Source organism: Oreochromis aureus, linkage group 4 (genome assembly GCF_013358895.1).
Source record: "Oreochromis aureus strain Israel breed Guangdong linkage group 4, ZZ_aureus, whole genome shotgun sequence".
Lineage (NCBI taxonomy): Eukaryota > Metazoa > Chordata > Actinopteri > Cichliformes > Cichlidae > Oreochromis > Oreochromis aureus.
The window spans coordinates 4,634,101-4,646,490 of record NC_052945.1 but is presented as its reverse complement, the minus strand read 5'-3'; the positions used below and the strand labels follow the sequence as shown (position 1 = coordinate 4,646,490).

Here is a 12,390-nt window from a genome sequence, read left to right as displayed (position 1 = left end):
AAGTAAAATAATACAATGAGTGCAGAAAGTATTTAGAGCACTACATTTGTTCTCTTTTACTTAAAAAAAAAAGAAAAGAAATGTAGACAATTATCTCCCTCAAATATCAATTTAAAGTGTTTAATAACGCATGAAATTACAACGACTCCCAGACATTTTAAGAATCATCATGAGACTAACACAGTGTGTCAGTTAATCACTGAACACTTTATCAAACTGATATGACACAAGAAAAGCTAAATATGGAAGTTTAGTCTTCTAGGAGTTGTCAGAACTCATTGCCACATCCAGGTTGGACTACTGTGGTGATGATATGATATCATTTGAATAATCTACTTTCCTCAATTTATATTTTAAATGCACAACATTTACTTATTAAGTATATTTTATTTGATGTTATGACTTTAAGCATTTAGGGAGGAATATATTTTCAGGATTTCTGAATTCTACTAAAAATCATTAGAAGAGTTAATGGAGTATTGCATGGGATGAGATGCTTTAGTGCATCTGACACAGAATCAGTGAGAAGCTGCGTCCTGGCTAACATGATTAACCATAAATCCATTTAAAATCCTTTGAGCAAGTTTCTATTAATGTGTCTCCATCCCCAAAGATAATATAGTGCAGATATGTGTGTTTGCGTTTATAGCATATGACTGCAGTGTTAAGGCAGGACTTACTGGAAGCTTAGCTGACTGTTTTATCTTCGGATCCAGTATTATTCAAAGACTTCCCCACAGAAAAGTCAGGATAATGTTGAGATTTCCTTAATTTGCTCGAGTCTTACAATTTTAACTTTTAAAAACTTAGATTATGATCTCAATAAATTTAATTTAAAGAGTCAAATAAAGTAAAAAATGCCGTAAACACAACTTTAGTTAAATCATGTCTTGAAGCAGGGCAGAAGCTTGGCTAATTTACTGAGAAACATTTAACTGACAACTAATTCTGATTTGAAGAGTTTCAGTCGGGTTTCAGAATTCATCAAAGTACAGAAACAGCATTGGTGAAAGTAACAAAGTGGACTCATCTCTGTGCTTCTCCTACTAGATCTCAGTGTTCAATACTGTTGGCCATAATTTTTTATTACAGAGAATAGAGCATGTATTAAAGGTACTGCTCTGCAGTGTTTTGAGTCATATCTATCTAACAGACTCCAATTTAATCATGTAAATGGGGAATCTTCTTCACACACTACAGTAAATTATGGAGTTCCACACAGTCCTGTTCTAGGACCAATTCTGTTTACATTATACATGCATCCCATTCGGCAGTAGCATTGGAAGACAGCATAGTTTTTCACTGCTATGCAGATGACACCCAACTTTATCTACCTCTGAAGCCAGATGGCGCATACCAATTAGCTTGACTGCAGGAATGCTTTAAACACGTAAAGACCTGCTTCTAAATTCAGATAAAACTGCAGTTATTGTACTTACCATTAAAAATATTAGAAATAATAGTCTGGATGGCATTACTTTGGCCTCCAGTAACACTGTGAGGAATCTTGGAGTCGTTTTCGTTCCCAGTTTGCATTCAGGAGACAGACACTCTCTCTACCTTTAAAATTAGGCTTAAAACTTTCCTTTTGGATAAAGCATGTGGTTAGGGCTGGATATGTGTTTCATCTTCACTCACCTTTTTAAGTGTTTATACACAACTCTGCATTCAATCGTTAGTTATTATTAATCTCTGGCTCTGCTCCAGAGTATGTCTTTTGTCTTGTCTCTGTCACCCCCCAACTGTTTCTACTGGAGGTTTCTTCCTGTTAAAAGGGAGTTTTTTCTTCCCACTGTCGCCAAGTGCTTGTTCATTAGCTGTGTGTGTGTGTGTGTGTCGTGTGATTGCTACTGCCTTCTCTCTTATACTTTTGGAATTTTATCTTTCATTATAAACTTGCTGGACATACTTTCTTGGTCTGCAAAGTGAAGTCAAAGCAGAAGTGCCTTAAACCTGCATTTTTTTTAATGATCAGCAAGAGGAGGCTCCTCTGCCTGGATAATAGTCAACTGATTGAAGATCTCAGTCAACACTTCCCCCCAAGGTTTATGGGCCCACTCACTTGTTTAAAGTCATAATGAATACAATATGAAGCTGGTACTTTCAGCTGCTCCCTTATTTCCCAGGGGTTGGATCTGCATGTTTGATTTGGCACCAGTTCCATGGAGAATGCCCTTCCTGACACAGCCAGGACTGGCACTAGGAATAGACAGGCTTGTGACCCCCCGATGCTGGCTCCGGGTAGCTTTCACATTTAAAGTGAATGTGATGATACCATGGAGCTGATGCTAAATATAACATGAAAGTCATTTAGTAAATTACAGTTATTATTATGTCAGAAAGAGGGATAAATCAGGATATGCCAGTTAGCTAACAATAGATCGATCAGAAGTCATTAGCTGATGAGCATAAGGTGTTCCTTGTATTTTTAATTAGATTCACTTTCATCATCTCACGTCCAGTTTCAAGAAAACAAGATGGAGCTGGAAAAATGCAAATCTCAGGCTCCAAAACAAAACTACAGCCCACAATTTCATACAAATAAAACTGGGACATTTCTAAACTTTAGACTGTAGGTCAATATTTGATTAAGCCACGTTAGAACTGATAAAAGAAATGTTTATTGTTATCTAGAATTTCATGGATTAATAATGCATTTACAGACAAGTAATAGTGATGTAATAGATACTTTCCTCTTGTAATAAACATACATCTTAAGCATTATGACAACAGCAAACCGTAACATATGCTTCATAAACAAATGGCCCTCTCAGCTCTTGCATTCCATTTGAGGGTAAATACCGCCTGATCGATTGAACTTTGACTTTTTATAATTACTCCTTCTCACAGCAGAGGAAATGATATGGTAATACTGAGAAAGAATATCCGTATGATATGGGCATTTTGTCTGGGAGTGCATCACAGACAGTCTAATTGGCGCTGATTTAATAGCCTCCTAATGTCACTTGAAGGTCTGGCAACAGCTGTGATTATAATTGGTTTTGGGAAGACAAGCGTGGGCCTAACAGGCAAAGGGACTTACACTACCCCGACCCCTCTGTCATGTCTCAACACAGCAGCAAATGTGCATGTGGAAGTCTGACTGTGAAAAGGCCATGAGATATGAGTTTAAGGGTTGCGGGATGAAAAAGAAGAAGCAGGGAGTATATCCCCATCAGCTGCTTGTTTGATGCAGAGACCGAAGCTTTGACCCGACGGAAAACAGATCTGACGAAGAGCGCACATGCACAGGGTGAGGAGGTCACCAGGAAAGAAAAGTACAACTACTGCAAAGCACACTTCCACTAAATGCTTTAAAAATCTAATCATGTTGCCACAAAACATGTGCAAGAAGCTTTCTGTTGAGCTCATAGTCAGCTTTGTTGGACTAGGATTAAGCCCTGCACAGATTTGTGTCATTTCTGAGCCAAAGCTGCTGCAGCAAAGAAAGAAAGCACTCCACTACATTTAGATTGACAACACGATTGATCTGCACACAATGAGCGATAGTGGAAGGCGTTGATGGAGCCTGAAAGCCTCGCAGATCAACTGTGCTGTCAGTCTGAATGAAGCTTAGTTTTAGCTCTCACTGCTCTTTGCTTAGAGTTAAAAAGAAAGTAAAAAGAAAGCACAGAAGCAGGTTTTTTATTATATTTCTTTGTTTTTATTCTTACACTACACTTGTGCCAACAGATGTACAACAGAGTGAAGCACCGTTGTGACAGTAAATCAGTGCGAAATATGTGAATAAATTCAAAAGAAACAACAAAAGCAGCAAAAAGCAACAAAAAAGTGCAGACAAAGAATGAAAATTTTAAAAACAGTAAGAGAAAAAAAGGAAAATATTACTTCCTGATATATTTCATCCCTAATGTACTTCAAGAAGCCCAACCAAACCTCAAAATCTTTGTGCCACAGTTATGCAAGATATGATCATTTACAAACTGTTGATAACTTTTTGCTTGTGGAGAAAATCCTCCAAAAACAAAAAGAAAAGCAGAAAAGTACTGTAATCTGCCCCCTACTGTTCATAATCCTCCTCCTCAGTCTGGTGCATGTTAAAGACGTCTAACATGAGGTTTGAATTGTGTAAAAATGTATAGTTTGTTGTATTAACGAGTTTTCAAGTGTATTTAAAGCACAAAAATCAAATCAGCTGACCAAAATAATATCATGAATAGAAGCACAAAAGAGAAGCTGATGCTATATTTTCTGTGTAACAGCCTGTTAATCCAGAAATCAATGTGTTCCCCTGTGAATGGTCCACAGAGCGGTCAGTGCTGAGAGGCCCTCTCCTCCAGGAATGAGCGTGGTGTCTGGCCTCGGAGGGCCAAGCGACTGCTGTGTTTGCTTTTCTAATCTGATTTCCAAAGGAGGAACTACAACAGGTGCACAGGCGGAAAGGATATTAATAAATCTATACTGGCTGGTGGTGAGATCGCTGTCCTCTTTGTTGTCTGTTAGACATGATTACATAATGGCTGAGATTTTCTTCCAAAGGAAAGGACGGTGGAAATTATCCAACGAACAGTGAACTGTGCGGTTTTTAATGATACAATCAGCCTGTGGATAAGGGCTGTCTAAAAACATTTAGGCACTTCATGGACTTGCTGACAATACCAATCAGCTGAAAGAGTTTTGAATTAAATTTTCATCAGCAGATGATCAGATGAGTCTATCAGGAAGGAATTTTCATAGACTGGTACAAATAGCTATGATTTTTGGCCATAAAGCCTCACAACTTGACAAAGACTAAATATTTATGATATGTTAAACCTCTCTCAAACCTTAAAAGACTATCATACACAACATCAGTGACGGCAAAGAGAGACAAAAGTATAGCAATTAAGGAGAAATGAGAAATAAAGGAAGAATATTGGAAAGACCAGGTAATACAGCATCTACAACAAATGAGATTTGATAAAGTTTTGTCAACATAAACACCCAGCTCCTGCTACAGTCCTATTCACCTTTGTTCAAGGCACCATGAACATTTTCATAACTCATACACAGGTTTCTGCTCAAGTTTGGGATCTATATTAAGAATACATGACAGTTTTTTCAATAATATCCACGTAAAAACTTTTTAACAAGGGGACACAAACACAAAAAAGATTTAACAACCACAACGTTTTGATGAATTATGACAAAAGCTGGTTTTGATGAGCTAATCAGGACTCTGGGTTAATGGCAGGTGGCAGTAACTCTCTTTAGGGTTTATGTTTTGGGAATTTATCCATCCAATCGCTTCCACTTATCCTTTTCAGGGTCGTGGGGGGCTGTCGCAGAGCTAACGCTTAGACACAGACAACCATTCGCACTCACATTCACTCACTACCTATGGGTAATTTAGTGTTTCCAATTAACCTAGCCCCACTAACTGCAAGTCCCAGTGTTGTTGAATTGGTAGAACACACCAGTCTATACACTGCTGAGTGCACCTCTCCTACCCATTGATCTGACCCATTGGTTTTCCTTTAAACACTCTATTTCCCTGCCTTAGAAAATAATCGCCAAATAATAGATTACTTGGAACATAGATTACATGGTGTAATCTGAATTTCTGGTATTTGATCATTCATCTGTAGTGGAAAAATTACTCCCACTGCTGGTGTTTGGTGAATTAGACTTCTTGTCAGCCTGTGAAAACAGTTTCCATCCATCCACACAGTTTCTTGCTGTCACCTAATTAATCAGTCCAAATACTGGAGGCTCAATAGTCTGAGCAGCTGCCTCCAGAATGAAAGGTCAAGAGTTTGTCCTTCTCCGTCTCTGTCTGTCTGCCATCATTATTCACTCATATTCATACTGCCTTTGCAAACTCTTCATGGCTGCTTGTAATTCACTCCTAAACCATCTCACCTAGATTTAGGTCATGTGATTGCTGAGGCCATTGCTCAGTGAGCTCCTCACAGAGCCTGGGGGTATTTTAGCTCCTTCCTCCTTAAAAAACTGATCCCGCTAAGCTGGGACGGGACGTCGCCGCAGGATGTTGTGGTAGCCATGGTGATTTCAAATTCTGAAAAGATGTCCAACAGTTTCAGTAGATAATTCATCCCTACACTACCAGTGTCTCCTCCATGCTTTATGATGGTAACGATTAATACAGACACCATCTGTTCACCTTCTCAGCGTCTAATTAAAACAGGTGATCTGACATCAGACCAAAGTCCAGGTTTCCACGAGTCTAACATCTGTTTTTTGTGTTTCTTTATCTCAGCAGTTTTCATCAGTTTAATGGTCCCTCACTAATTTCTTTGCAGCATTTCCACACGTCCAGACCTTGTGATGCGTCTCCTGATTAAACTGCAAAAAGCACTGAGGTGAGCTCTGAACCGAGGTACTGGTAACTGCTGTGCTTTTAGAGGCTGATCTTCTGCTGCAGGGGAAACTGCTGCTCTTCTTTTCCTGGGGTGGTTCTTATGAGAGCCGATCTCATCACAGATTTTTGCAGCTGCACTTAAAGAAACACTTGCAGTTGCTTGCAGTTTAAAAAAAAATGTTACCTAAAGTTAATTTTATTTGCAGTGTATAAAACTGCAGGCATAGAGTCATCAACACATTTTGCTCTGTCTATATTTTTTCACTAAGTGTTATTTCATCGTTTTATTGCTTCACTTTGTTGTGCACTGTTCAAAATAGGAAAAAAGGATCCCCAGAGGAATGAGTACGTGTGTGCAGACGCTGGCTTTTCTTTTTACAGCAATCCAGTAACAAAAGGCTCGTACAGGAGTCGTCCTTTGACAGGGTTAGTCAGTCCTGCTTTGTCTGACTAGGATAGGTCATTCCTTTCACCTGCACTCATAGAAAAGGTCATGCATGCTTTTATCTTCTTCCGACTCAACTTGTGCTTTTTTTCTGGTATTAGCAGGAAAAATAGTGGTGTAAGAGATGTGAGCACGTCAAACTGTCTCATAGCTTTTAACTGCTTACTTGTGGGTTTTAGAACAGAGTCTAAGATTTTACTGCATGTTTTTAAAGCTCACGTGTGACATGCGAACTCCCTCTGCTGCTTCAAATCCTCCCCGTCCACTGTCCCTCCCAACAAGCAACCTCTGTATCCTCCTTTACATCTCATCTCATGGCTTTTTCTAAACATATTAAACATCTTTGTTTACAGTATTCTTTCTTAATGTTAAGTGTTTCAAAGTGAGCTGTAAGAATTAAATCCATAATCACCCACATTTTTTCTTTTCTACGTGTTAAGTCATTAAACATCATGTTTTTTTAAAACTAAGTGAACGAAGTAAATATTTTTTAGCCTGCTGTGGTGTCATTCATGATCCTACAGCTTGTACTCAACTAGAGCAGCTTTGCATGATTCTCTGTTCAATAACAATCCTTATTTAGCCTGTACTGGGCCTTGGTGCAGTCCCTCCAATCCTCTCATTGAAACAAGCTGTTTTAGCCCACATCACTTGCCTGTTAAGCCCGAGATCTTCTGATTGGCTGCTCAAGGTGAACACATTATAGATATACATGCTCTGTAGCATGTTACAGAGGAAACAGTGGTGAAGAAAACAGGCTGAAACTGAGGATTTAGAGTCGTCCGAGTCTGAAGCCTTAATGTGTGACGCACATGCATGTTGACACATTATTTGAAATTTTAGCCATTTTAATATAAAAAGAAAGAAAAAAAAAAAGAATAGGTCCACTTTTAATTTAAAAATCAAACATTAAAAATATGAAGCTAGATGTTTGTCATTCAAGCTTAAAATAAAAAACTTAAAAAGCTGTGTGTGGGGTTTGTTTTTTATTCCACAGTTATGCAAAATGATCACAGAATCATAGAAAGTAAAATGCAAATATCAGGCATACTGCACACCTCCGAGTGTCACTGCAGATATGTATCTTTATGGAGTAGTGTATCCACAATAAATAAAAGCCAAGCAAAGACGGCAGTGGTGCACAGACACGCCTGAGGATGAGTCCGCTTTAATGGGCTGCTGCTCATTTTCCCTTCTTGAACCTCCTCATGTGTGCCGCTATCGAGTTGATGATCTCCACACTTCTTTTGTTCTGTCCGAAATAATCCACGAACTCTCCGTCGGGTCCCACGAGGTACATGATGATTGTGTGATCGACCTAAAGAAGACAGACACATAAAGTTAGTAACTGAAGGAAATCGCAGGAGGTTCTGAGAGCTGATCGAGAGCAGACGGCAACTCACGATGTAGTCGTTGTCTTCATCCTTTGGCCCCTGACTGAAGTACACTCTGTACACTCTGGAAACTTCATTGATCTGAGCCGTCGTTCCCGTCAGACCAATCAGCTTTGGGGAAAACTCTGAAAGATGAGACAGTAAGCATGTTTAACATCCACAAACACAGGATTAAAGCAGCTAAATGACAGCATAATAATCAGATTTTATCAAGAAGCTCTAATCAACACAAACCACTGTCACCTGCAGACCTGCAACCACAACTCCAAAATCAAAAACTTCATTTATTTGCAACTTTTTTTGTCCCTGATCTGAACCTCTGCACAGCTGCATTGGTTTTACTTTCAACACTTATTCCATTCAGTGTCACTGGAGCTCGAGCCCACACAGAACCCAGGACCACCTCACTGTGAGGCATCAGTGCTAACCACTGCAACACTGCTCACATAAGTCACATTATTTCTTATTATCCTAAATCATTAACCATAAAAAGCACAAACAGACCAAACAGAATCAATTCTTGTCCTCTCACAGTCTGACCATCAGGTGATCCTGGCTCAGAGTGCTTTTTAGGGCGATCGATCTGTGTACAGTAAAGGTTTTGTGTTACGTTACTTGTCAGAAATGTCTGCATGTGTCCGTCTGCTGTTATTTTTGACCACTGGATGAACAGAAATGTGTTGATTTTCCTCCTCAAGGCGCTTTATATTGTAAGGTAGACGCTACAATAATATATACACAGAAAAACCCAACCATCATATGACCGCCTATGAGCAAGCACTTTGGCGACAGTGGGAAGGAAAAACTCCCTTTTAACAGGAAGAAACCTTCGGCAGAACCAGGCTCAGGGAGGGGCGGGGCCATCTGCTGCGACCAGTTGGTGTGAGAGAAGGAAGACAGGATAAAGACATGCTGTTAGCTTCCTGCATCAGTTTATCAGACTTTGGTATTTAGCTACATAAGAGTTTTGTACATATAAATACACACACAGGAGCACTGAGGTGTTCTTTGTAATGAAAATTAAAAATATTCTATTTTTCATATTCAACCACATCACTACAGCAGAAGTCTAATGGTTCTATAAAAGCAGGGGTTCAGTTGATACCTTGGCTTTTCTTCTGAGAAGATCAGTTACAAAAATTAGAGAAAACTAAGACGGAGCCGTGATATCATAGTGGAAAATGTCATGTGCGTCTACTGAGGCACAGTTTGATCACGTTGCCTTTTTACCTTTCACATATGTAGCTAAGGCCTGGGGTGTGTCCCTGTCGGGGTCGATGGTGATGAGGATCGGCGTCAAGTTTGGCAACGTTTTTATTTTGTCTGCAAAACACCAAAAAACGCCAAATGTTGAGTAAAATCAGGACTTTGACTTCTCGCTGCAAATAAAAACCAGTTTAAATACCTATTTCATCCACTACTTCGATCATCTTCTCCAGTTCATCCGGGCAGATGTCGGGGCAGTGAGTGAACCCGAAGTAGATGAGGATCCACTGGCCGAGGAAGTCCTCGCTCTTGGTGGGCTTGTTGTTGTGGTCGATGAGTGAGAACGGGCCTCCCAGTGCCGGCTTCCCTATTGACTTGTTCCTCTCTTTTTCAATCACTGCCAATTACAACAGAGTCACAGAGGAGGGGCATGTAGGGCCCCCATCACTTTATTTAACCTTTATATCTATAAAATACACGGCTTGTCTGCTGTTTCTTTCCATACAGGCATTGAAGTTTAGTCTTAGAGCACATTAACCAGTGAAATACTTACTTTCTTCCTTTTCTTTCTTGAAATATTTCATCCCTCCGAGCAGCGCACCACCGATGGCAAACGTTACTGCTAACGATTTCCACGTCACAGGCTTTAAAGAGAGTAAAAGGAAGCAAAAGGATAGTTATAGAGATATTTATCTCGTGACATTCTCTACCTGCAAATAAACTCTTGGTAAGCTTATTTTAACAGCTCCATATCCTTTGGGTCACCTTAAATAAATCAGGTATAGCTGAGGTTGGGAGAAGACTGCTACAGACTGCTACTACAGGCCCTAATGTCAGTCAAAAGGAACCTTTACAACTTATTTAATGTCTGAAAATTTCAATTGAGAACAAATGGAGTCGATCATGGTGGGGATCAGCTGTAACATAAACGTTTAACTCTTACCCCAGACTTCTTTGGCTTATCTCCTGATGAGGGTGGAGGAGGCATCGAGGAAAATGTTCTTAAGCTGTGTTGATTCTTCCATTGCGTTGCTCTGCAGGTGTGCCGCTGACTCACATTCATCTGTTAATGAGCAAGCACAGGAAGCTGTGAGTTGATTTAAGTCATAAAATATAAAAATGCTGGAATTAATCATGACCACAGTTTTAGATGATGAAGTCAGTGGATATATGGGGGTGTCATCAATGTGGCTGATGCATTTCTCCTTGCTAAGATGGGCAGTAATGTTAAAACAGCCTCTTAACTACTTAAAGTCACTGCTGTAAGTCTTGAAAACAAAGGAATTTATCTCTGATTTCAGGAACAGCAGCGCCCCCCTCTGCAGCAATGAGAACTGCACCGAGAGTCATCTCTACTCCTGGACCTCTAACAGCTCAGCGCTCATAAATGAGGCATAGGTTACTGCTTTAAAGTGATCTTTCGACAGAATGACTTTTATCTTCTCCTCTTGTCTCAGCTGAAAGACGCTGGATTTCACTGCTGCCCTGAAGGTTCAATCTAAAACCGAGGTTTGTGACAGTAAGCTTTACATACAGTAGGCATTACATATGCACCAGCGTAATAATTACACTTCTTAATGCTTAATTAGCTACACTCCCTTATTAGCATTACCAAAGCTGCTACCTTATTATTACTATCTTATTTGTATGTACTTTTTATATTTAGTGGTTTTTGATTACTTTTTATATCGACTGTGTAAATCTGTCTATTCCTAAATGTGACAACCCGCCCACTGCCTCAAGGCATGTTTAATAAATCATCTTTTATTAAGTGAACATCTTGTGTGGACTCCCTCCTTGTTGCCTACTTTGACATAAATGACACACAATTCAACTCACGCCAGACACGCACACATAAAAATACTACGAGGTCCATACAGGAAACAAAGAGGTTTAATCTTGAAGTTCCTGATGGCCTGATCACACCAGTCGCGCTGTCTTTCCCAAGTTATGGAACTCAAGAGCTAATATTTCATCAAATACTGTGCACGTCCACAGCTGTGATATCAATGTCACCAAGCACCAGTGTTCACAGGGATGGTAACAGTGGAGATGAACTGCTCCGAACACTCACGTTTCTCACATATTTTCTACTTTTGCATGTTTATTATGTCAAAGAGCAATGTGAGCAATGTATCGAGGGGCAGCCAATCAGGAAAAAGGGTGTCTCAAAGTTTGTTAGAGCTCAAACTGCTTATTTAGGACAAATAAGGCTCAATTTGAAATGGGAAATATGTAAAACTACTGTAGTAACGTCCAAGAATAAATATGTGGAGCTGGAAATTTCTATAATAAATCAGCTTGAACAACCAGTTTCCCTGACACGGGACTGAAAATGGATCTTCGTCCAGCACTGAGCTTAATCCAGGTCTTGGCCCCGTGTCTGTGGCTCATCTAGTTTCCAAACTAGGTTAAGGTGGTGCTTTCAGGAGGTGAAGCAGGTGTAAATGGAGATGGTTCTAAATTATTGAGTGCTTTCCCCCCCGACAAAGACACCAAAATTATTTGCTATAGTATTTGAAATTGTTGTCACTAAACAAAACCTGGTTAAACTATAAAGAAAGACCGGATCATCTGACTGTTTGCCACATGACTATAAACTGTTAAATGTTTCAATGAAGTGTGCTAGCTCCGCGGACACAGGCAGCTTTGACCTACCAGGTAGGAGTGAGTTCTCCGCGGGGACAGCGTGTGTTTCAGGGCCGACTGTCTCGGTAAAGCGCCGAGCGTAAGCTTCGCCGGACTCTGTAAGACTCTGCTATGAAGCAGCCGGCAGCCCAGGCTGTGATACAGCACACTCAGAGCCATGTCTGGACCTGAACAGAACCGCTGCAACAACCAGGAAGCAGCTGCAGCTTTGGTAAAGCATGAGAAGTGAACAGAAACTCTGCGGACTAGCCTCCGTTCTCAGGTCAGTTATACTGCAGCGGTGCTAGTTTTAAATCGGCCACTACGCGCAAAAGTAGCTGATCTCAGATCCGTAGCCAGAGACCGGTTACTAAACACAGGAAATTACGTCACAA

At 40.1% G+C, this 12,390-nt stretch overlaps 1 protein-coding gene across 1 annotated transcript; it reads right to left on the bottom strand.

Moving 5' to 3' along the window:
* Positions 1–7,733: 7,733 nt before the first annotated feature.
* Positions 7,734–12,324, bottom strand: LOC116314296 (protein SCO1 homolog, mitochondrial). Its single transcript, XM_031732274.2, has 7 exons — positions 12,026–12,324; positions 10,311–10,430; positions 9,921–10,011; positions 9,567–9,764; positions 9,392–9,484; positions 8,171–8,286; positions 7,734–8,085 (listed from the first exon to the last, which is right to left on the bottom strand). Exons 1-7 carry the CDS (start codon positions 12,173–12,175, stop codon positions 7,951–7,953), a joined length of 903 nt encoding a protein of 300 aa, XP_031588134.1. The 5' UTR covers positions 12,176–12,324; the 3' UTR covers positions 7,734–7,950.
* Between the last annotated feature and the right edge of the window lie 66 nt (positions 12,325–12,390).